We start from the raw sequence: 27,869 nt of genomic DNA on the forward strand, positions 1-27,869 counted from the left end.
CAGGCAATGACCATTTCCAACAAGAGACAATCTAACCATCGCCCCTTGACATTCAATGGCAATACCATCACTGACTATCCCACTAACAACATCCTGGGGGTTACCATTGACCAGAAACTGAACTGGACTAGCCATATAAATACTGTGACTACAAGAGCAGGGCAGAGGGTAGGAATCCTGCGGTGAGTAACTCATCTCCTAACTCCCCAAAGTCTGTCCACCATCTACAAGGCACAAGTCAGGAGTGTGATGAAATACTCTCCACTTGCCTGGATGAGTGCAGATCCAACAACACTCAAGAAGCTTGACACCATTCAGGACAAAGCAGCCTGCTTGATTGGCACCCAATCCACAAACATTTATTCCCTCTGCCACCGACGCACAGTGGCAGCAGTGTGTACCATCTACAAGATGCACTGCAGAAACTCACCAAGGCTCCTTAGGCAGCACCTTCCAAACCCACAACCACTACCATCTAGAAGCACAAGGGCAGTGGATACATGGGAGCATCACAACCTGGAAGTTCCCCTCCAAGCCACTCACCATCCTGACTTGGAAACATATCACTGTTCCTTACTGTCGCTGGGTCAAAATCCTGGAACTCCTTCCCTAACTGCACTGTGAGTGTACCTCCACAAGGACTGCAGTGGTTTAAGAAGGCAGCTCACCACCACCTTCTCAAGGGCAATTAGGGATGGGCAATAAATGCCAGCCTAGCCAGCGATGCCCAAATCCCATAAACGAATAAAAAAAATTCCTGAATTCAGCCAGGTCTAATTAGATCTAGTGGGTCACAAGCACAATGGACTCAATTGCCTCTTTTGTGCTGCAGCATTTTAAACTTCCTTGAATCTATACAATGTGTAGACAATATACTCTTAACTGACTGATAATTTTGTCTATTTTAATACCACAAACAGAAGCCATTTCTCCCCCAATCATACAACAATGCAAATTGTGGCTTCACTTTCTTTCATGTTAAAGGGGAATCATCTAGTTGTAAAGGTGTTTGGAAAAGCTGTCTTTTCTCTCTGCTTGTCTGGTATGGAGCTGCCAAGACTGGGCAAATGCTAGGTGTGATATTTTCAGTGAGTTTTTGACAGAACCAGGGTATTTCCCTGGTGCCAAAACATTAACATGGTTAAAAGGGGTAAGCTGCACTTGTCGTATGGGTTTATGAGGATGCCCTACCTGTATGTTAATCTGATATTGTTATCTATAACTGCTGTTGTGGCGCTAAGTCACCGACAGGCAGCAACCCGATACCCTTCCCCTAATAATTCTAGAAGGAGCACCTTCTGGAAAATCACCCATCAGAAAACTTTTGGGAAATATGATCTGATGTCGCCCAGCATGGGCACCAGATGCAGCTTGTGCAGGGCCGGCTGAAAAGAGTGGTCTTTTTAAACGGCTGCACCACCGCTTACATTTTAACAAAGTTCAAATCCCTTCAGTTAAATGGGGTCTAAGCTGCACTGCACATAATTCTAGCCCTTGGTACTACAGGAGCATTCATTACTGTGATGAGTGCCTGAAGAAAAGCAGATCCAACTATAAAAAGTTTCAAATAAGAAACAGAATTACATTTGACTCAGGGGAATTGTGCACAGTTATTTGCCTCAATCCTCACAGCTTCTTGCTAAACCCTGCAAGATCCAATTGTAGCAATCAGAGGCATTTGACAACATCAGATGATCAATCACCGCAGTGCAATAAAGACAATATTTTGTCATTAAAGAGAAGCTTCTTCCAAAACCCCAGTAAAACATTTATTGATCTTTCAGAAGCTCATTATTTTAATGTCTCTGAGGAGATGATGTAGTAGAGTGTCCTATCACCTCTGGGACTTAACTTTGAATGATGCCATCCCTTCCTGTATTTTATAGCATTTTATCTTCAAATATGGGGTTTTAAAAACAAACAACGTCAATTTTGTGACATTCAACCTCAATCTACTCTACATTCCCCTTCTACCTAATGTGTCTTCAGTGTTCAACTTGCGCCCAGTCTACCTGGTCCCACTGTTCTCACAATCTACTGAGAAAAGGTCAAGGCCAGAATTTTCCAACCACCCCCCCCACGGCGGGTTCCCTCGCAGCGGGGCCAGCAAGCCATTGAAATCTCTGTTCACGTCGGCGGGACCCTGGAAGATCCTGTCGGTGTGATGGGCTGGAAAATTCCAGCACAAGTTGCCAAACAGAAAATCTCCCAGAGTGTTCCCTGACTCTCACTGCAAGGCCAAAATAATTAAACAGTTACCAAGACAAATTGTGCAGAACAGGTAGCAGAAAGGCAAATATGATGGGAGGTCTTTCTCGCAAGATTATTTAGACAGGATGGGAATTATAAAAGGCAAGCGTGGAGGGGTGGACACCAACTGACAACAATCCTAACTTCCACTTATAAAGCAGTCTTAACGTTAAAGGGACATCATAAACCAGGATTGACAGAAATGATTCAAGCTCTGCATGATAAAATATTCTAGTGCCATCCTTTGAAGGTCTCGAAAAGCTGGGACTGAAAAGGAAAACCAAAGGCAAAAAAGTTGAAGGAAAAGAGAAGTGAAAGAAGCAAAGAAAGAAACGTGGAAGAGGATAAAAGAGGAGAAACAAAAGAAAGCAGTGAAAGAGCCTAAGAAAAGGAACCCAAGCAGCAAAGGAAAAGGAGCTGGAAAATTGCAACAGGAAGCAGCAGGCCAAGGAGAAGAAACGCGGCTAACCAGTAGTTATAAATATTACACCATTGCATTACAGAAAAAGGTTTTTAAATGCAGATGAGTGGCTAACTCCCACCCCTCCAGACTACCTCCCACCTCCGCAACTATGCCACCAACACCCAACTAACCCCCTGCCCCCTCAACTGACTACGTGACTCCCCCGACACATCCTACTATGCCCCTGACCCATTTTATCACCCTCAGACCCATCCTACCACGCCCCCTGACCCATCTTACCGCCCCTCGGCCCATCCTACTGCCCCTTGGCCCATCCTAGCGCCCCTCAAACCCATCCTACCACCCCCTGGCCCCATCCTACCACACCCCGGCCCCATCCTACCACACCCCGGCCCCATCCTACCACACCCCGGCCCCATCCTACCACACCCCGGCCCCATCCAACCAATCCCCCTCCACCCCAACCCATCCTATCAATCCCCTGACCCATCCTACCTCCAAGCATTTCTATCTTCTTTCTTTTGGAATGCTTGCACTTGAGTGTATGGAAGACAATGTTGAAAAGACATAAGGAGATATGATCTCCAGGAAAAATCAGATCACGCTATATGACCAATTGATCGTGTTCTGCCTGGGGAAATTTGTCCTAACTGTTCTATTTGGACTCACTGTCATAGAATTAATAGAGTTCACATCCCCCATGAACCAGATGGTGCCTTTTTCTTCCCAATTCTCTCTTCTTCTTTTGGATGGCTTTAGGAGCAGAAGCTGTAGTCCCAGTTTTAATATCAAGTTCCCTAGCCAGTCCATTGTCTTGCTGGAAAGCAAGTGTAACTGCAGGATTTCGCTCTCAAACTTGAGGCATGGACAGAGTATTATTATCTGCTCCATAGTTGGGTGAACGATGACAACTTTCTTGTGCCCCACCCTGTCAAGCAAATTCCTGAACTCTTGAATCGGTAACTAATGTCATCGAAACAGCGACTGAACGCCCCTTCTCTTACAGGAGAAAAACTAAAATTCAAAGTGGTCACCAGAACTCCTCACAAGGCCAAGCATTCGGAAGAGTGGACTCTGGAACTCAATGTTGAAGGTCTCTCGTGGGCCAAATGTGATACCTGGAAAAGATGCTGAGAACAAATAACATTGATGTCCTCTCATTATAGGAAATGCATGTTGCTGACAATGAGCAAGTATGTCATGAGAAGAGGCCAGAGCTTCTGAGGAGTGGCAATCACAGTCAGATTGCCGCTTAGCTCCTTTTCCTTACTTTAGTCAGGAGCTGCACTTTTTTTGCTTGACCTTCCGACTCAGGCCTGCTAAGCAACATGCAGTGTACCTGCTCCTGGGTCTCTTCCGTGTAGGGCAGTACTGTCGGGGGAAGTGAAGCCACACACCCCCTTTACTGCACTAGCTGCCATAAAGCAGGTAAGTTTAAAGGTCCCAGCCACTTTGAGAAGCCAGGGAGGTAGTCGGAGCATTAGGGGGGTAGTCGGGAGGGTTGGGAGGGTAGTCAGGGGAAGGGGACGGCTAGTTAGGAGTTTCAGTGCGGTTAGGGGGCGTCACTGGTATAGTTACCCAGGAAGTAGAAATGATTTTCCACGGTAACTATTCGGCTAAGTGTTAGGAAATAGAGATAGTTTAAAGATGTTATATTTGGAATGAGTTTTAGCTTTAACATTTAGGTTTGATTTGTATTTCTGCATCTGTGTGTTAAGAAAGGTCAAATGGAATTTAGTTTCACTTTAAAAGGCTGCTTGCATGTCTAATGAGAAGTTTACGACCCCTATAAAGTAAAAGTAAACACACAAGAGTTGAAAGAATAGTGCTATTGCCTAGCAACGGGGAGCCATATAGGCAGGTTTCTCCCATAGACATACACACAGAACTAAAGAAACAACAGTTTTAAGTTCTGTTGAAGCCAGGACCCTAGAGAAACTGGGCACTGGGAGAGGGAGCTGCAGATTTCACACGCCCCCCCCGCCCAAAAAAAAGGTCCCAAGCGAAGAAAAGCCCCAAAAGTCCAAGGGAGTGGAAGAGGGGAAAGTCCAAAGAAGGTCTTGTAGTCAAAGGAAGGACAGGAACCTGGGAAAAGGCCCTGTTAAGTGAAGTTAAGAGTGCGGGGCAGAGAGAAAGGCTCCAAGCTTCAAATTTAAAGTGAGAACAGCTTGCAAGAAGCAAGAAGGTTCAAAAAGACAACTGAAGGTCTGTAATTCTTTGCTATGGGCATGTGAAGCAGTGGTGTTGAGTTGGTGAGAAAGAGTGCATGGAAGATAGCTTGAATGCATGTGGTGACCCAGGGAAGAGGAACATCAGAAGGAGAGTTTGAAACCCTGGAGGTGAACCCTTGTGGAAGGTGCCTGAGTGAAAGCACTGATTTAGGAGAAGATTCCAAGGCGAGATCTTGGAGAGTGAAGATTGGAAACCCTCATGTGAAGGACGGAATTCAGTGAGACTGGTTGGCTCATGGTGTGACAAGCATCTGGGGGTAGTTGAGGAGAGATCCACAGCATCTGGTTGAGGTGGCATCTGTCACTTGAGGTCAAAGTGTGGTGTGTCTAACCACCGGGCGCCATAGATTCACATGGTCTGTGTACTTACTGCGTACATTAGTGTATAAGATAGCTTTTGTAACTTGTGTTATTCTTACAAATCTGTATAGATCTGTAAAGGTATAGATGTGGGTGAAGGAGTATTGTGATATAGTTTATCTTTTCTTGTTGAATAAATGTTTTATTCTTTTGTTGCAAGTTCATTAGCTGACCCCTGTGCCTCTGTTCAGTAGCTACTCTCCACGTATTTAAACAAACAAATAGAAGTTAGGATCTATCAGGCTTGTCCAGGGGTAATCTCAGCTGGGATCATAACATAAGAGAGTCAGAACCATCCAAAGTCTCCAATTTAAATTGGAGTTCTGGATGGCTCCTGGTGCGGGGTAATTGCCCAGGGTAATTATCCTTGTGTGGGGACTTCTGGGGGTCGCCCAGCATCTTCTGGGGTACTTCCCAGGGACAACCAACCCGGAGAACAGCAGTTCTGGGCCCAGGTCAATGATTATAAGCTGCCACAACCCTACAGCATGCAAAATATGGCCTGGTGATTTATATGAAAGATGAAATTACTAAGTATATCACAATGTAGTTATTGTAATGTATGGCTACTCCTGCTCCTACTTCATATATTCACATGTACAATCTTCACAATAATCTTGGCAAATGTAGTGGAACCCTAGATCAACCAGGGAAGCTTGGCCAATGTACGCCAGCTTCCTTGATTATATTACACGCCACCACATAAACTCTTTGGTCTTAGTGAAAGAATGAGGATACATTCTATCTCTGTGGATCAGGATAAAACCAACAGTCGCATTTATTCAACATTAAAAAAGTAAATGAATGGTATTTCATACACTGTAAACTGTATTTACAGTAGTTATGTACAGAAAGTGAATTTGCCCACTGTCTTTGCCAATATTTAATGTCCAACCAACATCTAAACCAGATTAAACCAGAAAAGTGTCACGAAAGATTTAAGAATATGGATCAGAAATGACATTTTCCCAGTCTGCTCCTTGTAGAAATAGCTAGCAAAACTGACCTCAACACCAACTGTGCCCTGTCGTCACCAGCAAGAGCAAAATATAATAAGTAATCCAACTGACAAAAAGGTTTCATTTTCATCTAAGGCTGACTCCAGCATAGAATTATGAGATGCAAGTCTCTTCTCTGTTCCTTCTAATTGTGCAGACCACATCATTTCCACAATTTGATGTAGATTGCCACCATATTAGCAATTTCAAACAAAAAAGAGTTCATGTTGGTGCAACATGCTGGGCTACGGTGGGTCAAGACACATTCTTGGGGCAAGGTAAGAGGAGCTCTACTCTCTGAGCAGAATTTTGCCCTTGGCGTGCGGGATTGGCGGGGGTGGTCGAGAAGCCAACTGCCACCCACGATCGGCAGTGCACCGCGATTTTATGCGGGCCAATTAAGGCCTGTCCAGCATAAGATGTGAAGTGGCAGGCAGGTTGGGTGCTCAATGTCCACCAGGTCTAATGGCGACCCGGCAGCCGATTCAAATGCAGCCTTGGAAGCCCTTGGAAGGCTGCCACCGAAGGGTGCAGAAGTCATGATGGAGAGCGTTGTGGATAGACACAGCAGGGCTGGTCGGCGAGACATTCAGCCCCGCATTTCTCTGATGAGTGCCTCACTGCCCGCCAGGGGGAGGTGGCAGCGCAGAATGAAACCCTTGTCCCCAGGGACGGGAGGAGGAGCCCCCCCCCGGACCCACGCCCTCCCCCACCCTGCCCCTGCCCGCCTCACCAGAAAGGCCTTGGGGGGGGGTGGCATCCAGGGTCAGCAGCCACGATGTGGTGCGGCGCACATGTGTGCAGCGCCAGAAGCACTTCAACAATCTCCTGAGATCAGGAAGGTGGTCATGTGGTCATGGGTCACTTTGCAGAGCAGTTAAGAGCTGCCCATCCCTCCCGTGGACCTCAGAGGTGTTAGAGCATGAGTGGCAAATGTCAATGAGGCAATATCTGGGCAAGGGTTGGACTGAGTGTCTTGCAGCTCCAGAGTCACGAATCGGCTGAGCCCTGTGAGGTCTTCTTCAGATGGGGTTGGCCAGGCTGCAAGGGCACTGCAGGTAGAGAGTGGACTAATCAATGCTCCTCTATCCTTTCAGGAGAAAACATCCCATAACAATGCAGAGAGGTCGTGTACTGGCGGGGGACTGCCACACCTATTAATACTCACTCGTTGTGAGCAGGAGGCCCCAGAGCTGGAGAGGCGCTATGCGCCTCGGTCAAACGGCCAAGGAGAGGTTGGGGTGCCACAGGGAGGTAAGGGTACAGTGCACTGAGGTGAGAATGTTGGTAATTGCAACCATTCCACTGTAGTCTCTATACTGATGTGAGCCTTGAAGCTGGAATCCACATTGATAATGGAAAGACGAGGGCACCCTCTTGCATATCTCTGTCTCACGAGGCTGCCAGGCATGCACAGTAACAGTGTGACAACTTCAACTAATGACATGTCCTTGTTGTTTCTTTCAGGCTCACCGCCAGCCCTTCAGGATGAGCAGCATGAAGGCTCACCCCTGACCCCTCAGGACCACTCTGATCAGAATGCATGTGCATCATACCCGCTCTCCCAAGCAGGCACCAGCCCTGATGCCAGCACCTCGGTGGGCATTAGATTGCCGGCTACTATCTCAGTGCACATTGGTAAGGGCACTTCACACGCGCTTGAGGGTATAGGCGGAGGAAAACAGTGCCCAGAGTGCCAGCAGTCGGAGAACGGCTGGGGACCAAGACAATGCTCAGTCGGTGGCTGATGTGCCTCTGGAGTTGTCCCTGAGGCAGCAGATGCTGGACATCCAGCAGAGTGTGCGGGAGGATCTGGCGGAGATACATGAGGGAACGTGTGTCATGGTCTCTGTGATGGAGCAGTCCTGGCGGCGTGAGCAATGTGTTGACCCTCATGACCAAGCGCAATGCCTCCTCTATGGAGGGAATGCCAGCTGTCATGGAGAGGCTGCTCCAGGAGCTGAATCAGGGGTTCCTGGGGTTGCGCTCGGACCTGCAAGCCCTCACACTGACAATGACCCCAGGTTGTCAGTGTGGGAGATGGTTTGGGCACCCAGTATCCCAGCTAGGTGCCCGTCCATCAATGGTGAGCAGGGAGGTCCAGAGCAACCTCACATTGGTGCGCGAGCTGCCGGTCATCTCTGCAAGCTCCTGTCAAGGCGCTCCGGATGAGGGCAGCAGCTCCTCCCTCCTCTGTCAGTGATCGTGGCATCCGATGAAGCTGCGGTGACTGGGGAGATGCTAGCCATGGCACTGACCGCTTCCTCCAGGGCGGGGCCAACACAGGCTCCATGGGCCAGAGGATGCTTGCCAAAGTCATCGAAGCCAACAGGACAGCTGAGTGAGCAGGCTGTCTCCAATGCCGCGGCCAGTGAGGGGGGAGCACCTAGACATAGCACCCACAGCGAAAACTTAAAGCACTTTAATCACAACATGGCCTGATCACAGCTGATATTCATTTCCCCCATTTTCTGTTCAGTGTTTACTGGTGTGACGGAAAACACCTGTCAATGCTAATTTGTAGAATGGTTGCCAGGCACCAGTTAATTAAATGTGTTTTTGTGCAACTGGCCTCTGGATGCTTCATTTGTTCGGCAGGTGTAAGGTTTCCCAGGGGCATTAGCTAGCCACGTACTTAATGGCGGGCATGCCTCCATCTTCTGTTGGCTTCGATGACTTTGGCGAGTGCCCTCTGGCCTGTGGAGCCTCCTCTAGCGAAATATCACGAGAGTGCACGTTGACGTCGGCACACCCGGCTTTATTTCGCCCTCGGCGTGTGGGCGCGCGCCTGACATGCCCAAGTTAAAATTTTTGGCCTATATTAAGTGACTTCGGAAGGTCTGATGCTGGCTGCAGCTGCCAGAAATAGAAAAATACTCCATTCCTAACACTGGCGGTCATCCTGAAACCGTTTTTAAAGAAATCAGGCTCTCCACCGATATCAAGCAGCAAAAGGCCCAAAAGAGGGGTGAAAAGATGAGAAGCTTTAAAAGTTGCCTGGAGGTGCAGAAAACCAAGGGCCTCCATCTGCCCCAAGCTTCCCTTCACTCGTTACTGATTGTCAAACTGTCAGGAAAGTTTTTTCATTATATCGTTGTGGTTTATTGTAAAGTAAGGGTGTGTGTGAATGGGTCCGTCTGTATGATTTAATTGAATTAGCATCAGATAGGCTGCAAGCTTGAAATTATCAAAAGAAGTTAGGGGTAAAAGGCATTTGAAATGCTAATGAGTAAATATGGATGAGGTCTTAGCGTGTAGGGTGTGAAGAAAATTTGCATTTTTAGTTAAGTGAAGGCGTTGTTTGGGTTTCAAAGAGATGATAGGGTGTTTACAACTAACAAGATAAGCAAGGCCAAGCAGTATGTTTATTTTCCCCCAAAGGTACTGACCATATTGGCAACATGAAAGATTTTTATACAATGGGAAAAGTAAATTTCCAAAGACAAATAGAACAATGAAATGTACAGATTAAAGAGAGAGAAACATATATAAAGAGGAGTGGAAGGCTATGTTGGGGGTGGGGGGGAGATCATGTAAGATTTAATAGGACTGTGTAAAACAACCCTGGGGAAGCCTCCAGCCACTTTAGCAGAAGTCTGCTGTGTCAGTAGCCAAAGATGGAGGAAAGCCTTTGGAATTCCACTGTCGAGTGGGTGCTGTGGTAAACTTGCTGGCTTACTATTTAAATTTAAAATTGATTTTTGACTGTTGCCTTAAAGAGGGTATGTAGTTGAGAGTCAGGTTAATTAGGAATTTTGGGATTTGTTACAGTACAAAGAAACTGTAATCTTATGTATGTGTTTGAAATCTTTTCTTTTGTTAATAGATATTTTAATTTAGTTTTTAAAATCTCTAAAGGTGTTAGTGGACTTATTACTTCTGAATTCAGTACACAAATCTTCTCATAATAAATACAAATTGCAGAACCGTTGTGACAGCGTGACCAAGTTTCCCTTGTGGATTTGACCAGCCTGGCACACAGCACCTGCCACGTCATAACACTAATGTTCCCCCAGTCACTCACCTGTCTGTTGGTGCTATTCCCTTCTACCAACTTGAGGGCATTCAGAGAGCGTGTTACTGAGGCCCTGGAGTTAAATTGGTACAAGCCTCATGTCACTGAATTAGGGAAAGGTTGTCACACACCCCTCTGGCCTCGCTTGCCTTTCACCAGAGATTAAATCTGGGTCTTAAAATTATCCAGGCTTTCATCCATTTCTTTAAATAGATATACTTATCATCAGACAGGCTAACATGGTTCAAAAGTACACACGCCTGGGGCTAGACTAATCCAATCTAACCGCAGGTAAGTTCTGACGCAGATATTAGTCAGTTTAATAAACAGCTTCTACTTAATTAGAAACACTTGAGTTCTTCAACAGAAAGAACTCCGAATCTTTTAATATATGCAAATCTATATCTCACTGAATGAAAAAAAAATCCATGGTTATGCGACACAGCTTCATGCCTGCCAATTACATGGGAGCAGCTGACAAATGGACATTTTTTTGTGACCATCAAACTGGAGAAATGAAACTGTTGAAAGTAATTCAGCGATGAAACGGAACAAAATGATTAGAGACATTTCTGCCTCTTTTCCATATGTCAAGCTGCCAACTCAAATAACACGGCATGAAGCAGAGAAGACACTTTCTGCCTGTGACAGGATAAGACCAGCAAAAGCTGACGGAAAGTCTGCCATTGCTCAGCTAAGGAAGAGGAACTCTTGAACACTAAAGAAGCACTTTCCCAACAGGCAGATGAATTATAGATACAGAATTATGCCTAGCTGGATCTCAACTCTGGTATTCAATTATAACTGTTTATTCAATACATCACACCGTTTTTTATATGGCATATACAGCACATTCTGAATAAAAGACAACAATAATAACGGAAGTGGAGCTGAAACTACATTGGAGATTGAGAGCGACTAGGGCAGTGGTTCCCATACCGTGGGAGGCCAACTGGGATCACAGAAGCAGTGAAAGAAGTCATGAGAAATAAAATCACAATCTGCCACACCCTCATATTTCCTAAAAGTGGGACGTAACCAATCACAGGTCAACCTCCCCAGTGTTGGACACTTTGATTGGCTGCAGCAGCTCTGATCAGGCGTGCTAAGACGTAACAATGCGTCCATGGTTGGGATTTTCTGCCCTTGTTTTTGGTGGGCATCATAGCGAGCAGGGGCCAAAAATATCAGGAGATTGCAAAAATTGGTTTCACGTTGTCTTAAAACCAGTCCGCGATTATCCGCTCCACCCATTAATAGCGTTGATGGTGTTTATGCCACTGCATATCAGGAACCTAATTTCAATGCTTTACCATCTCATTATAAGCCCTGCTCGCCAGAATCATCCCCCCCACCACCCCCACCCCGCCCCCGGCCCTATGCTGTATCATCCAGGAATGTAGGCATGATTGCACACCAACATGTTTCACAACTGTACATGAGCGACGTGCACCTGGTGACCTGCACGTTGCTCAGGACTTCGAGGTTTGTTTGCCTACTTTGCTTCAGGCAGCACTTAGTCATCAGCGCCAGGCAGCACCACATCGCTTTTAGGGAGGCTCACGGGTAGATCTCTACCTACCAGACCAGCAGTAAGGCGGGGGTGGCTTTTCAACAGCTGCAGGGCTAGGGCTTGCTTGGGGAAGGGGGTTATCCCTGGGTGTGTTTGGGGGCACATGTTAATCTGTGCAAGTGGCCTCAAGATGGTGAGGGCTGAGGAGGCAGTCTCCAGAGGAGATGTGGCCAGCTGGAGATGTGAGGGGATGTGTGAGAGAGTGAATGGTGACGTCCCTTGAGCTGGCAGTGAGTGATAGTCCAATGAAAGTATGATGGCCTTGTGAGTTTAGAGTGGTGAAGTGGTTGCTTTACCCTGACGGCATGGATGAGATCATTTATTCTCCATCTGCATTGGATGGCCAATCTTTTCTGTGGAGCGCCGCTACTGCCACCCCTTCCCAAGCCGGAATGGTGAGATGGCTGGACCTCCTGCAGCTGGAGAGGGGCTAGAGGGCATCACGGTGGGCTTCCAAAAGGCATTCCAGGAACAGGTCACTGAATGCTTCTTGGCTTTCGGGGCCAGGTCTTCACTGGAGCAGTCCTGGGTTGCAAGAATTGAGAACTGTGCGGGCGGCTGCAGTTTAGATATGGCATCCAGAGTGAGGAAAACAGTGAGGTAACGGCATGCAGGTGATTCAGAGGCCGCCCGCCAGTGATACGGTGTGTTTCCTGTGCCTCCATAATTAATGGAAGCAGATGATACAGAGCAAAAACCCATCCTTGCGGCCGGCAGGAGAAAGGTCTTTCTTCGCTTCCACCGCTGCACTTGGTGCAATTGAGGGAAAATTTTGCCTGACGTAAATATGTCAGAGATTTACCAGAGCAGGCAGCAATGGAGACGGACACGGATTTAGCAATCGGAGGCAGCCTGGTCACTGAGGTCATCACAGATTTTCAAATTGATATGATGTTATCTACAATATGCGAACTTTGATATACTGGAAGTTACTGTGCTGCTCTTTTGCTGTTTTGACTTTGTTGGTGTCTGGGGTCACATTCATTTTTAACTGTTAAAAGGAGGTCAATTTGGAAAATGGTTTGGGAAGCGCTGGCCTAGGATAATGTTATCACTATAAAATACCACATGATGGACAGGGTGCAACAATAGGTTCTGCAAATCCAGATTAACAGGGAACAAAGAATCTAGTACATGTTATAGGGAAATTACTTGGCAGTACCAAAGCATAAATATGAGTGTAGTCTATCCATCAGTAACAACATTGCATGGTACACATTACTACAGAGTACTACAGAGTACACATTATTTACAGAGTTATGGAAATTTACAATTAGAAAACGTTGCATTTAAAGATTCAGTGGTGTTCTGAAGAATCACAAGAAGTTTTCCTGGTGCCTTGGGTAACATTCCAGAAACAACCATGACTGCCAAAAGTTGACCATCTACTTACCTTTGCAGACATGGCTGCTTTGGGCCAGACATCATACTTTCCTAAATCTCAACCACTACACCCCAAGGTAATTCATTGTGTGAGATGTTTTGAGGCACACATAAACGTAAATATTTTCAGTCAATGTTTTAAGATGACCTGACGATCAACAATGACGAAGATAAGTGTAACTAGTGTATACCTGGTAATTGGTGAGATTAGGAAACCCCAAGAGGCCACCAAATCAAGCCAACAGTCACAGCATTTAGAAGCTAAAAAGGAAATCACCATTTCTGCTTGTGTGGCACCATAGTGTCTCCTCATTCAGGTGTCCATCCCTGGTGCAGCACTGAAACAATGCTAACCAATGTCACACATGGCATCATTTGTGACTGTGGCCATGGTGCACTTCCCCTCAATGCTCCCCTGGACAGATCTAGCAACTCAAGGCTGGGCATCCAGGTGCTGTGGGCAATCAGCAGCAGCAGAATTGTATTCCAACACACTCTGTAACCTCATGGCCTGGCATATCCCCCACTCTACCAGTACCATCAAGCCAGGGGATCATCTCTGGTTCAATGAAGAGTGCAGGACGGCATGCCAGGAGCATCACCAGTCATACCTAAAAATGAGGCGTCAACATGGTGAAGCTATAACATAGCATAAGCGGCAAGTGAGAGACAGAGTTAGGTGATCCCACAACCAACGGATCAGATCTAAGCTCTGCAGTCCTGCCACATCCAGTCGTGAATGGTGGTAGACAATTACACAACTCACTGGAGGAGGGCGCTCCACAAACATCCCTATCCTCAATGACAGAGGAGCCCAGCACATCAGTGCAAAAGATAAGGCTGAAGCATTTGCTACGATCTTCAACCAGAAGTGCCGAGTGGATGATCCATCTCGGCTTCCTCCAGAGGTCCCCAAGAACACAGATGCCAGTCTTCAGCCAATTTGATTCACTCCACGCGATATCAAGAAACATTGGAAGTCACTGGAGAGTGCAAAGGCTATTGGCCCTGACAATATCCCAGCAATAATACTGAAGACTTGTGCTCCAGAACTTGCCACACCCCTAGCCAAGCTGTTCCACTACAGATACAACACTGGCATCTAACCGGCTATGTAGAAAATTGTCCAGGCATGTGCTATACATAAAAAGCAGGACAAATCCAACTGGTCAATTACCACCTCATCAGTCTACTCTCCACCATCAGTAAAGTAAGGGAAGGGGTCAGCACTTGCTTAGCAATAACCTGCTCATTGATACCCAGTTTGGGTTCCGCCAGGGCCACTCAGCGCCTGGCCTCATTACAGCCTTGGTTCAACATGGACAAAAGAGCTGAACTCCCGAGGTGAGGTGACATCAAGGCTGCATTTGGCCAAGTGTGGCATCAAGGCACCCTAGCAAAACTGGAGTCAATGGGAATCAGGAGGAAAACTCTCCGTTGTTTGGAGTCATACCTAGCACAAATGAAGTTGGTTGTGGTTGTTGGACGTCAGTCATCTCAGCTCCAGGACATCACTGCAGAAGTTCCTCAGGGTAGTGTCCTCAGCCCAATCATCTTCAGCTGCTTTATCAAGACCTAGACAATATCCAGGCTTGGGCTGACAAGTGGCAAGTAACATTCGCACCACACAAGTGTCAGGCAATGACCATCTCCAACAAGAGAGAATCTAACCATCGCCCAGTGATGTTCAATGGCATTACTATCACTGAATCCCCCACTATCAACATCCTGGGGTTGCCATTGACCAGAAACTGAACTGGGCTAGCCATACAAATGCTATGGCTACCAGAGCAGAAAGAGGGTAGATATCTTGCAACGGGTAACTCACCTCCTGACCCCCCAAAGCCTGTCCACCATCCACAAGGCACAAGTCAGGAGTGTGATGGAATACTCCCCACTTGACTGGATGAGTGCAGCTCCAACAACACTCAAGAAGCTGGACACCATCCAGGACAAAGCAGCCCGTTTGATTGGCACCACATCCACAAACATTCACTCCTTCCACCATCGACATACAGTAGCAGCAGCGTGTACCATCTACAAGATGCACTGCAGGAATTCACCAAGGCTCCTTAGAAAGCACCTTCCAAACCCACGACCACTACCATCTAGAAGGGCAAGAGCAGCAGATAGATGGAAACACCACCACCTCGAGGTTCCCCTTCAAGTCACTCACCATCCTGACTTGGAAACATATCACCGTTCCTTACTGTCGCTGAGTCAAAATCCTGGAACTCCCTCCCTAACAGCACTGTGGGTGTACCTACACCACATGGACTGCAGCGGTTCAAGAAGGCAGCTCACCACCACCTTCTCAAGGGCAACTAGGGATGGGCAATAAATGCTGGCCCAGCTAGCGAAGCCCACATCCTGTGAATGAATTCAAAAAAAACCTGTGATGAGGCCATAGCCATGGAAATGGCAGTTAAGAGATAGTTACTAATTCAAAGCCACAGCCAGAGTTGCCTGGGCAGATGATCATGGCCGCCAGATGTTCTGAAGCAGCTGGCGCATTCTTTCATACAAAGATCCTTACTAATCTCTTCACAGAACCTTTGTTGTCTGCATATTCTTGCAGGGCCCAAGTTATCCTTTGAAAGGCACTTCATTCTCCTTTCCTACATCCTTTTAAGTTCCTGCGCGTCATCCGTTCTAATGCCATAGAAAAGGTTACGTCCATTGGGAATCGATAATTGGTCTTGAGAAGTGCTCACTTGTAGTGGTGGCAAAGCTAAAGTCTTTAAAAACTCTCAGTCCCAAAGGCAGCTCAAAAGTGTCTAGCCTCAAATCAAACAAAAGAAGCAAAATTTCACAGCTGCAGTTATTGCTACTCAAACCTTCAGCTGCCTTCAGGCTCACAGAGCTTCGGAAGCTCTGTCATTGAGTTACGTTCAAGACAGAGATCGATGGATATCTAGACACTAATGACATCAATGGATATGGGGATATAAAAATGGCATCGAGGTAGACAATCAACCATGATCTAGTTGAATGGTGGAGCCTGCTCGAGGGGCTGAATGGCCTACTCCTCCTCCTCCTCCTATGTTCTTATGTTTATAAACTCATTTCACATGTCTCAGCAGAACCTGGTCACAGCTGTACCTTTTATTTCCCATTCTAACATTCTAAATATAGGTAACGCGGAACACCATCACCACTGAACCTCATTTAAATATATTTAAATTAGCTGCATGAAGTCTCTGTGAATCAAATTGCGAATTCAGGTACGTTGTTTCTAAAGTAAACATGGACAGAACTATTTTCTGCTTCAATTTTCAGCTTAATGAGATATTCCCTGTCACTGTTCACTTGCTGCTGGAAGTTTGAAGAGGACTTTCAAAACATATCAGACTTTCTGGGACATTTGTCAGGAATTGAACAACACTCTATCAACATTCATTCAATAAATTCTCTGAGGACTTCATCTGAAAGGAGTAAGTGTGGTGCTCCTCTACCTTATAGGAGTCAGCAAGATAAAGGGAGGTCTTGGTTATGGACATCTTGCAAGAGGTCCGCTTTGGCCTGCAGGAAGAATAGGAAGTGGAGACGAGACCAGGCAGCTCCTTCAGGACAGAAGGGTGCAGTAGATTTCTTCCCACCCACCCCCCCCAACCCCCTGGCAAGTACAAGACACACCGTCTCCTATGGAACGCCTCAACCCGAGCCAACCAGTGCCACATCTGAGAACATGTGTATCCTCTCACCCAGTCCCTGAACAATACTGAAACCTACCAATGTTAGCTAGTGGACTACACACCTCCAGTGCAAGAAGCCAACAGATACTGCTCTAAGGAACTGAAAAAAGAGATATGCCATCGAAGCTGTCCATCGTGCACTCATCAGGACAGCTCACAAGAAAATACCAACAGTAAAGGGACAACAATTTATATTGCATGAGAAAATTGCATATAGTCAGTGCTTGCTTGCTGAAACTACAGGTGTCTTGATTTTGCAACTTCAGGCAAGGTCAAATCATGATAATTAGTAATTAGGTCCAAAATTGCAGGTTAAAACCATACTTTCAAACCAGCATGTCTTATTAACGCAGCATCAATTCACTCCTTCAAAGTAAACCCCTATAAATGGATGGAAAATATATTCTAAGGCTTATAAAAATATTGACTTATTTAGCAAGCTTTATTTATAACCTTTAAAAATATATAGGCGAGTTTGAGAAAATGGTGGTAATTATGACTGGTCAGTCGAGTATAATGAGTCATATTGATTTAGCCGCCCAATACACGTCTCTCATGAGTTTCATTCCTATTGCCTTATTATGCTGTCACCCAAGTTATGACTATTTTTCATCACAGTAAGCCTGTGATAATAAACACAGTCACATTCAAACCTGCACATATATTTTAGGAAGAAAACAAATACAAAGCAAAGAGTGAAAGTATTAAAATGGCACATTTAACCCAAAGTTTTGATACAGAATATTACCTGATCCTGGAGACTCTGCATCATCTTTATCAGCAGCTGCCACTTGACATCTTCAAGTAACTGATTGTTCCTAGCTTCATCTCTTAATCTGGAAAGCAGTATAGAAGTTAATATTTGATCTGGTCTTGAATGTTCACTTTGTCACCATGCAATGTACACAGCCCAAGTCTTATCAGAAGACTATGAAGCCGTAGAACAAGTAAAATGTCAAGTAAAATGGTAAATCCTGACTACTGAGCCTAAACAACTGGAAAAGTGACCACAGTAATACATTGAGAGACTTTGAGTAAAGCTGATAAAGTAGGCAGAAAATAGGGCAGTAAAATGAATTTCTGGGATGTCGATTCAATAGACTTCATACATGTTGACATTATTAATATAGTGGGATAACAAAAATTTCCATTTAAATGAATAGCCATATAGTCCACTGATTTACCCATAATAATGTAAAAAAAACAAAATATCTGTCTAACATTCAAGTTACCAAAACAATACATGAGTGAATGTATGGAATGTGGGTTGCATTACTACACAAGCCAGGAAGCGCATGCAGAAAATCTTAAAGAAAATGCTGTACACTTATAAAAGGATAAAATCTTGAGTGTCAGCCATGCCTTATTTCCTGCCTTTGAGTCACAGGGTTCTGGGCTCACTTTCCACTCCAGGGCTTGAGCATAAAAATCAAGGTTGACACTCCAGTGCAGTACTGAGGGAGTGCTGCACTGTCGAAGGTGCTGCCTGTTGGATAAGATGCTAAACGAGGTCCCATCTGCCTGTTTGGGCAGATGTAAAAAATCCTATGGTTCTATTTTGAAGAAGGCAGGCGAGTTGTCCCTGGTGTCCTGGCCAGTATTTATCCCTCAATCAACATTACAAGAACAGATTATCTGATTAGTACCACATGCTGTTTGTAGGAGCTTGCTGTGTGCAAGTTGGCTGTCTCATTTCTTTTCTAACAGCAGTGACTACACTTCAAAAGTTTTTCACTGGCTGTAGAGTACTTTGAGACCATGAAAAATGTGAAATAAATGCAAATTTTTCGTTTCCTTTTCTTTTTGTATGTCAGTCTAAGCATCTATTGGTTTTATTCTCAGAAAAAAATTAGGTGAAAAAGACTGCATGCAAATAGCCTCTGCATATTCTTAGTCACCTTACAAGATCTTGGGGATGACCGGAGAAGAGAGAGCTAAACCTGCTGCCTCTCAGGAGAACTGCACATCTGTCGAATCCAACTGCTTAATGCACTGAAGAGCTAGGTAATGGGCAGGTATGGGTACCACTTCATTATCACACATGGTACCAAGAGGTCTAGAGCCAGCAATAACATACAACAACTTGCCACCACATTTAGTACTTCCATTGCAGTAACATCTAAACATAACATAAGATTGTGTTCCAATGACAAACACCATATAGGTTTACCAAGAGGAGCAATATGGTATCAACACTAGTTTGATTCACTCTTTTAATTTTTTGGTGAACCATTAAATGCACTTTATTTCTCCCTAGTCCAGGAGGTTTATTTTAGAATGGCTACAAGTCTGGTAATATTTAGTTAAAAACAAACTGAAGGATGGGTGAAGTAAGACTAGATGAGAATGGTTAGCATGGTATTTACAGGGCCATGGTATGCTGACAAAATGGACAAGACTGGTTATGCAAGGGCTACAATTAATGGAAAATGTTCTCAGTTAGCGACTGATGCACTAGACTCCCTAGCTGCAAGATGCCTTCATACATTTGAAGCTCATCTAGCTCGTTACTGTCCTCTGCTGCTAGTTGGTCCTGTGTTTTCTCACTCTCCTGCTGACTGGTAACTTCTTTTATGGCAAAATTGTGCAACTTGATGATTTTTAAGATTGCTGTGCTATACAATTGGAGCTCTTTGATTGACTTGCAACAAAACCTTTGCTTTACTGTACCTGTGGTGTTTTTTGTGATGGGCGCAGGGAGCAGATTATGGGGTCCTTTTGGCCTGATGAACTAAGAAAGAACACAAGGCTTTTCTTATCTGTATTTATTGAATGAAATTACAACTGGCAAATCTATCTAATAGTGCCATAAATTTGGCCTGGTGCTTGTGGAAATCCTACTTCTTGGCAAGAAGGCTCCAGGAGGCTTATCTTTATTCAAAAAGACCAAAACAATATGGATACAAACGGCTGCTAAAAGATGCAGGAAGCAAAACTCCTAGGCAGGAGTACATGAAAGGCAATAGTGAATTGGCAGGTTGTTTAAATCCTATCCAATTTCCTTTTCCATGGCCGTGGTGAGGTGTAAAACAAGTTGCCAATGCACTACTGCACATTTTATGCTTCTATTCAAGACAAATTTGAACCCACAGCACCTTAAACAGCAAGCATGCAAATGAAGAAAGTAGGTTTGTGATGTCCAACTATATGGTTGCTTGGTACATCAATTCACACATCATGTTAGGGAGATCTTCCCCCATTTATGTGTAACTTGTACCTTTAATGAACCTCGTGAACATGGTTCGTACTACTCAAAGTAACTACAGTTACTCTTGCACATTATTCTGAATTTTCCTTTTCTCCTTAGAAAACAGAAGGCTGTTACCTCTGACTCTCTGCTTCCATCAGGTCTTTATACTTGAACATGGCCTGCTTCAGACAGATATACATTTGACTGCTGCTTTGTGCTGTATCACCTTCAATGGGATGTCTGCTCTGTGTCAACGTCCAGCTGTTCTGTTCTATTAGCTCACTCTGGATAGCGAGCTCATGCTGTAGGGTATCTGAATGCAAACGGACAAGTTGCTCCAGCTCCTACAGAAAGAAAAACATGACGTTATCAATCCTGGCACAACAGACAATGGGCAAATAAGGAAAAACCTTTCTTTCTCTGGGCAGTTTCGAATGCCAGGCACCCAAAAGCACTCTCACAACAAGTGTATTGGGGTCCTTTATGTTAACATTTTTATGATGATTGGATCAGTAGACCTGCTTCATAAGTCAAAGATCAAAAGTACCCCATCAGATCAACATTATGAATACGACAGATTAAAAAGAATGAATTCTGTACATTTGAGATAAAATAGGAAATAGGAAATGTGCCAGTGATCAACTGGAGGATAGGTTAATGCCTTATGTAGAACCATTCATCAGAACTCAGGTTTCTGATAAAGGGCCACATCTACTGAAGTTAGTTTACAAAATTTTAACTGTTTTGAAATTTTGGTTAATTGCTCTGTTTCTTCATCCCTTCAATAAATGGAGATTTCGATATATCTGTCACAGTCCTTGCGGTATTGAAACATACTGCCATAAATTGATAAATGACTCAGCTGACTGAATAACTGAGCCTTACAGACTGAGAAGGTCTAGGTCTGATTTCTGATCTATGCCAATCAGTTATGTCACCAGTGACAGATGTTGAGTGGACTGGGTCAGGGAAATTAGTCAAGGATCCCACTCCTGATTGTTACTAAATAAGCCACTGATTTAAGCATGCATGTATAGGCAGGATTGGGCATGCTTGTGATGAACTTGGTCTAATAGCCTGGAGATGCTTACTGTCCAGGCCTCCAAATGAAGAAAGTCCACTTGGGCAACTTATTGGAGGCTGCCTGGCATGTTTGGAACTGTTACTCAACAAGAAAGACTCAGCGACTTCAGAAGATATAGAGAACAGAGTAGAAAAATGGTAGAGACATGACAGGACTGAGAAGCAATAGAAAAAACCGAATGTCAGCACTGAGCCTCCTCAACTAACATAGTCAAAACCCTCCACTGTACTGGAGAACAATGATTCCAGAGAAGAAATTATTCACCATTTCCAAACTTCAAACGTCAAACATTAAGCAGTGAAAAGTAACCAAAAGAAATCAAAGAGGGTGAATTTAGAAATAATACAAATTAGGGGACAATAGAAAAAGATGAAAAGAAAGGAATGAGAGAGGATAAAAAGGGGATAAGAGATAGGTGAAAACTTTAAATGATAGAAAGGGAATAGAGACTGAAAGCAAGAGACGGAACAAGAGGGGGCAGGATAAGCAGAGGTGGAATAAGGGGGGGGGGGGGACATGGGAGACGAGAACAGGGCACGAGGAGTGGAAATGGAAGGAGAACCTGAAAGCGTGGGATCCAGTTTTGCAAATTAACATACGGAAATAAAAAATTGTGGCATTGGCAAGGGACAGTTCAATTTTTTTCTGTTTAGTTACAGTGAGCGCAATGGAACACACTATAGCCCATGTGTGGAGCCTCCACAATGGAGGTGCAGAGTGGAGAATTGTGCACAGAGGCCAACGCACCCGAGTGTGATATTTCTGATTTTCCAATGATTAGAGTTTATGGTGAGAAAATTGGAAATAGCTTGAATCAGAAGCACTGTCCTCTACCCTACTGTACAATATGCACAAGATGGTGATAGATTGAATACAAAATTGTTCTGGGAGTATATTTTCAGAGCCTATATTTGAAACCTGTGCCTCTGGGGGAAGTTTGCTATATTAAAGGTGCTATATAAATGCAGGTTGTTGATATATAATGTTTTTTTATTCATTTACGGGATGGGGACGTTGCTGGCTAGGCCAGCATTTATTGCCCATCCATAATTGCCCTTGAGGAGGTAGTGGTGAGCTCATAAGTTTTGGAGATCCGTCACCCTTTGGTCCAAAAAGTGGTAGTTGAAGGACGGAGCTTGTTAAGGTATATAAAAATAAAATGGTTCAGAGAAAATAAATCCAGAATGTTACTTCAGAGTATGGCATGAAAGACATTAATAGTAATCAGTTAGAAAACTTTCACTGAAAAAAAAAATAAATGTTTGAATAATCTCTGGGTGGAATTGTAAAATTAAAAATAGATTACTGGAGTGAAAAGCTTTAATAGGCCTAATGGCCTTTCCTTGTCTAAAACTCTTTACATGCTGATTGGAGCTAAGCTTTTTAAAGTCTCCTCTCCCAGAGAGGGGAATTTTCAATTAGTATTCAGAGCCAGGGAGCACATTGATCATCATGATGTTCTACTTGCTATTGCTTGTGCCCAAAATGACGGTTTTGCAAAGAAAGAAATAAAGAACTGGTATTTATATAGTGCCTTTCACAATGACACGATGACCCAAAAGACTTTACAAAGATTAAAGTGCTTTTGAAATGTAGTCACTCTTATAATGTAGGAAAAGGCAGCAGCCAATTTGCAAAGAGCAAGGTCCCAAAAACAGCAATGTGATTATTACAAGATAATCAGTTGTTTGAATTGATTGAAGGATAAATATTGCCCAGAACACCATAAGCAAGAAAATCAACATCAGCACTACAAATCTCCCTTTTAAGAAAAGGAATTTTAAACACTTATATTATTTCTATTGCTAACTGCTTTAGGGCGGTGATTCCACAAACTCATAATCCCAATGAAGAAGCTATGGCTGGAGGGAGAGTATGTTGTAGCTACAGAACTGTCGCTTTCATTCTCCGACCCACACTCCTGTGCACTCAGCTTTTCTGGAATCCTGGGATAGTGGAATCATCCATTTCATTCAAGCACCCTCATTACATTTGCCTTTAACAATAACAGTAGAGTGCAGCTCCAACAGCACTCATGAAGCTCAACACCATCCAGAACAAAGCAGCCTGCTTGATTAGCCCCCCATCCACCATCTTAAACATTCACTCCCTCACCTCCGACACACAGTGGCATTAGTGTGTACCATCTACAAGATGCACTGCAGCCACTCCTTTGACAGCATCTTCCAAACTTGTGACCTCTACCGCCTAGAAGGATAAGGACAGCAGATGTATGGGAACATCACCACCTGCAAGTTCCCCTCCAAACCACACACCATTCTGACTTGGAACTATATCACCGTTCCTTCACTGCCGCTGAACTCTCTTCCTAACAGCACTGTGGGTGTACCTACACCGCATGGGCTGCAACGATTCAAGAAGCACCTTCTCAAGAGCAATTAGGGATGAGCAATAAATGCTGGCTTAGCCGGTGACACTCACATCTTGTGAGCAAATAAATAAAAACAATAAAGCAAGACATCCCAAAGACGTTCACAGTTGGGATCAGATCAAAGGAGAAATAAGGAAAGGCAATTGAAACCACAAGTGAAGAAGTTGGATTTAACAAAACCTTTGAAGGTGAATTGAGATGTATCAAGGAGAAGGGGCTTAGGAAGGCACTCCAGAGCTTGAAGACAAGGCAATTGATTGCTCTACCATGGGCATAGAAGAGGGTGTGTTGAGAGGGACAACATATGGGTGAAGAACAGGCATAAATATGTAATTCCTATGGCCAGAATTTTACGTCCCATGGGTGGGTGTGCGCCTGACCCGATCGGGCGTAGGATTGTGCAATATGACGTCCCGACATCATTGTGCACTCGCGCAATATTTCACTCGGCGGGCCAGCACAAAAGTCGGAAGAGCACCTGCCGACAATTAGGTGGGCAATTAAGCTCATTAACAGCTCAATTGTCAGCGATTTTTCGTGGCCCTTCCAACCTTCCGATTGGGGAGTGGGCCAATCGGCCAGGCGGCCTTTACATTTTTGACGAAACCTCATCCAAGGGCGGGATGAAATCTTCATTACGATTTAAAATAAAAATAAATATCTGGGGACTGCTTTTTTTTTTTAAATGAGGTTTGCTTTAAGGTGCTTGATTCTGCGGCATGAACATTTTTTTGCAGCATTTATGTGCTTTCTTTTATTGTTTGAAGCTCGCTGAGACAACTGTCTACCTTAAGGGAGCTCAGTGGAAGCGCTCACCAGCACCTGCAGTGACGGTGCATGCCCTCTTCCCGCCCCCACCTTTGTCTGGGCGTGTTTCGCATTGGCTGCCCGTTAATTGGCTAGCCAGCATGAAATCGCGGTTGGAGGCCGATGAGCGCTGTAAAGTCATGGGTAGGGAGACATGGGCAGCGTAGGCCCAAAGATTTCTTGTGGGGCTCTGAGGAGCACATCTGTTCCTCTCAGCTCACAAGAAGACATTGAAGAAATGTAAAGGCTTGACCTACCTGGGCCTCTTCTGGCCCTGGATCTAAGACACAGTAGATATCCCCAAGGCCAGCCAGCGCTGTGTAAAACTCATGGGACCTGAGGTTAAAATTCGATTGGAGTGATGTCATCCAACTGCAACCATTGAAAATTTACATTGGCTGTTGCCAATACAGGGAGGACCCTGCCTGCCTCCCAAAGCCCAGCATGACAAACCACAGTCGATAAGCGTGCAGTACCCAAGCAAAGGCAAAGATTCTTCCTGCGATATAGCTTTATGCACATCCCAGTCCCATCAGCCATGGGGCTTGAAATCAGGGTTACAACTCTACTAATGGGCGCGCTTCACAGTCCAAGTAATGCATGAAAACTTCACATTATGCCCACAGCCGACCAGGCTTTGGCAAGGCTAAATTTTATAATAATGATAAATTTTAAAAAAGAAACTAAAGATGATTTTCACTTAATTGGCCAGCACACTCAATATGACAGGCATTCTAAAAAGGTTAGAATAGAAGGGTTAAGTTAAATATATATGATTCGAAGGAGAGATAAAATTAGGTTTCCTGTTATAAGTATAATTCTCCTTAAACAACACTCACGTGAATGTGTGCCTGAACAGTCTGGGTACACTCGGACATGGACACTGACCCTGCTGTGCTCAGTTCTTCTAACAGCAGTGTCTGGAGGTTGAGAATGGCAGTGTGAATCTCTAGGGCGCTCACTTGCTTCTCAGCTTTGCAAAGCTGAACTGAAGCCATGCAGGTGCCCAGGCTTTCTTCCAGGTCCTTCATCTGATTAGCTCTCTGGTGAAGCAGCTCAGTACAAACCTGGAACAACATTTAGCCAGCATCTTATTATGACATTCACAACAAACAACAATTCCAAAGTCAAAAAAAAAAGCCTAAGGCACAGACAGCATGAAGCACAGCTAGTATTTGGAGAATTTTAAGAACAGAAATAATTTAAAAGGTTTACTTCATTGGTAATTAACATCACTCAAACCACAGGCAGCTTCAAGCTACAGTACGTGATAGAAGCACTCTGCCATTTTACAATAAGAGCTTAATGAAGAAGCTTTCGGGGGAAAGCCTCTTAAATTTATGTATTTAAGTCTATTTTTTGGATCAAAATTTATGAGAGAAACAAATGGGAAACGACATACTATCCTGTCTAGCACAGGGGCAATACATTTTTATTAGACTATGAAGCCAAAACTAAAAACCCTGTAACTCCTATGAACAGCATACAGAGTTTAGCAATTATGCTAAGTTATATGAACAAACGAACTAGAAAAGGAGTAGGCCACTTGGCCCCTAAAGCCTGCTCCATCATTCAATAAGATCATGGCTGATTGGATTGTAAGCTCAACTCCACATTCCTCTAGTCCGCTCTGGGTGAAGACCAGAAAGCAAGGTCACCAATCCAGCATGGGAGGTGGTGGGAGCAGTGGTCAGTGCCAACACCCTGCAAAGGAGCACAGCCACCCAGTGCCAAAAGATGATGAATGATCTCCTCCGTTCTGCCAGGGTAAGTCACTCTTCTCATCACTCTCAATTCACACGCTCACAAACCTATCACACATCCACAAGGATCTCACTCACTGCCAGTTCAAGGGACATCACCATTCACTCTCTCATACATACCTTCATTTGCCCTGCAGATTGTGTCCTCATCCTGACCATGGCACCACTCACATCTAGGCATCCTTCCCATCTGGCCTGTCACTCTCTTACACTCTCTCCATCTCTATTCATGCAGGACAAACTGGCACACAACAAATGGGAGAGATTGCAGACCAAAATCAAGGTTCTCACAGCCTTTGAAAATAGAGTCATTGAACTGGCCGGGGAGGCTCTGGACCATCCCAGTGCTGACGGTGAGGTCGGTGATGCTGAACTAAGTGAGGATCCAGCAGTGCAACATCCATGAGACAACCATGCTGTGAGTGAGTTCTCCTGTTCTGCAGTCCCGAGCCATGCACTAGTTATCTCTCCTTGCTTTCTCAGGCACATCTGGCAAGCAGCTGAGGGGGTCCGCTAGCCAGCTCCTTGACTCAAGCCCCAAAGACACCTCGGAAGAAGAATCTGATGACATCCTAATTGAAGACCCATCGCAACTCTCACCCACACCCTCCACCAGCAGAGAGACACACACTTAGGTGGAACCTAGTTCCACAGTAGCCTCAGGGTCCCAATCTGGTGAGCACATCACACTGCCCGAAGCACACCAGCCAGCAGGGACTCTCCAGGCTTTCAGGCACTTAGAGGACTGCTGGAGGCTGAGTCAGAAATCTGCTGAGTCTGGGTCAGATGAGGAGCCTCTGGATTCGGTCATTCCTCTGTTTTTGGAGCTGCAAAGGCAAGCTCGGGATCATCAGGAAGGGATGTCTGCTGCACTCCACAGGTTGAAAAGCATGATGGAGGTGTCTGTCTGCCTTCAGTCTGAAGTGATAGCGCCAGCATGCCAACGCACTGAGTTCAACACTGGTATGGTGGTGGCCGCCGTGGAGACCTTGGTCCAGGACATCAGTCCTGCACTACTGTGTGAGCTGAACTCCAATACTGATGCCATAGTTGACCTCCAACAGTGTCAACATGAGAGGGGTGCGAGGCAGCTCGATCTTACTCCAGCTTCCCTTTCTCCTCAAGGAGTCAGCCGAGGGCACAATATGTTGTGGATCCAGCCAGGGATCAGGCTATTCTGGATCTGGTAATATGTAATGAGGCAGGTTTAATAAATGATCTCAAAGTAAAAGATCCCCATGGAAACAGTAACCATAACATGGCGGAATTTATCATTCAGTTTCAGAGTGAGCAGATTAGTTCGGAAACAACTGTGCTAAACTTAAATAGGGGTAATTACAAAGGAATGAGGGCAGAATTGGCTGCAGTGGACTGGGAAAGAAGTTTAGCAGAAAAGACGGTTGATGAACAGTGGCAAACATTCAAGAAAGTAGTTCATGGCTCACAACAAAGATATATCCCAGTGATGAAGCAGGATTCTAGGAAAGGGATAAACCAACCATGGTTGACCAAGGAGATTAAGGATAGTATCAAAGTGAAAGAAAAAACATACAATGTGGCAAAGATTGGTGGTAAGCCAGAGGATTGAGAAAGTTTTAATAGCCAACAAAAGATGACAAAAAAATAATAATAAAGAAGGAGAGAATAAACTGAGGGTAAACTACCAAGTAATATAAAATGGACAGTAAGAGCTTCTTAAATATA

At 44.8% G+C, this 27,869-nt stretch overlaps 1 protein-coding gene across 1 annotated transcript in view; it reads right to left on the reverse strand.

The window, feature by feature from the left end:
• LOC121282709 (limbin-like) overlaps positions 1-27,869 on the reverse strand; it is a 189,155-nt gene that overhangs the window by 16,716 nt on the left and 144,570 nt on the right. Inside the window, exons 17-19 of the mRNA XM_041196490.1 lie at positions 25,242-25,469; positions 20,255-20,463; positions 17,678-17,765 (exon numbers count right to left, since the gene is read on the reverse strand). Coding sequence (XP_041052424.1) covers positions 17,678-17,765; positions 20,255-20,463; positions 25,242-25,469 — 525 coding nt within the window. The remainder of the gene's footprint in view (positions 1-17,677; positions 17,766-20,254; positions 20,464-25,241; positions 25,470-27,869) is intronic.

The sequence above is a fragment of the Carcharodon carcharias genome, chromosome 1, assembly GCF_017639515.1.
Source record: "Carcharodon carcharias isolate sCarCar2 chromosome 1, sCarCar2.pri, whole genome shotgun sequence".
NCBI lineage: Eukaryota > Metazoa > Chordata > Chondrichthyes > Lamniformes > Lamnidae > Carcharodon > Carcharodon carcharias.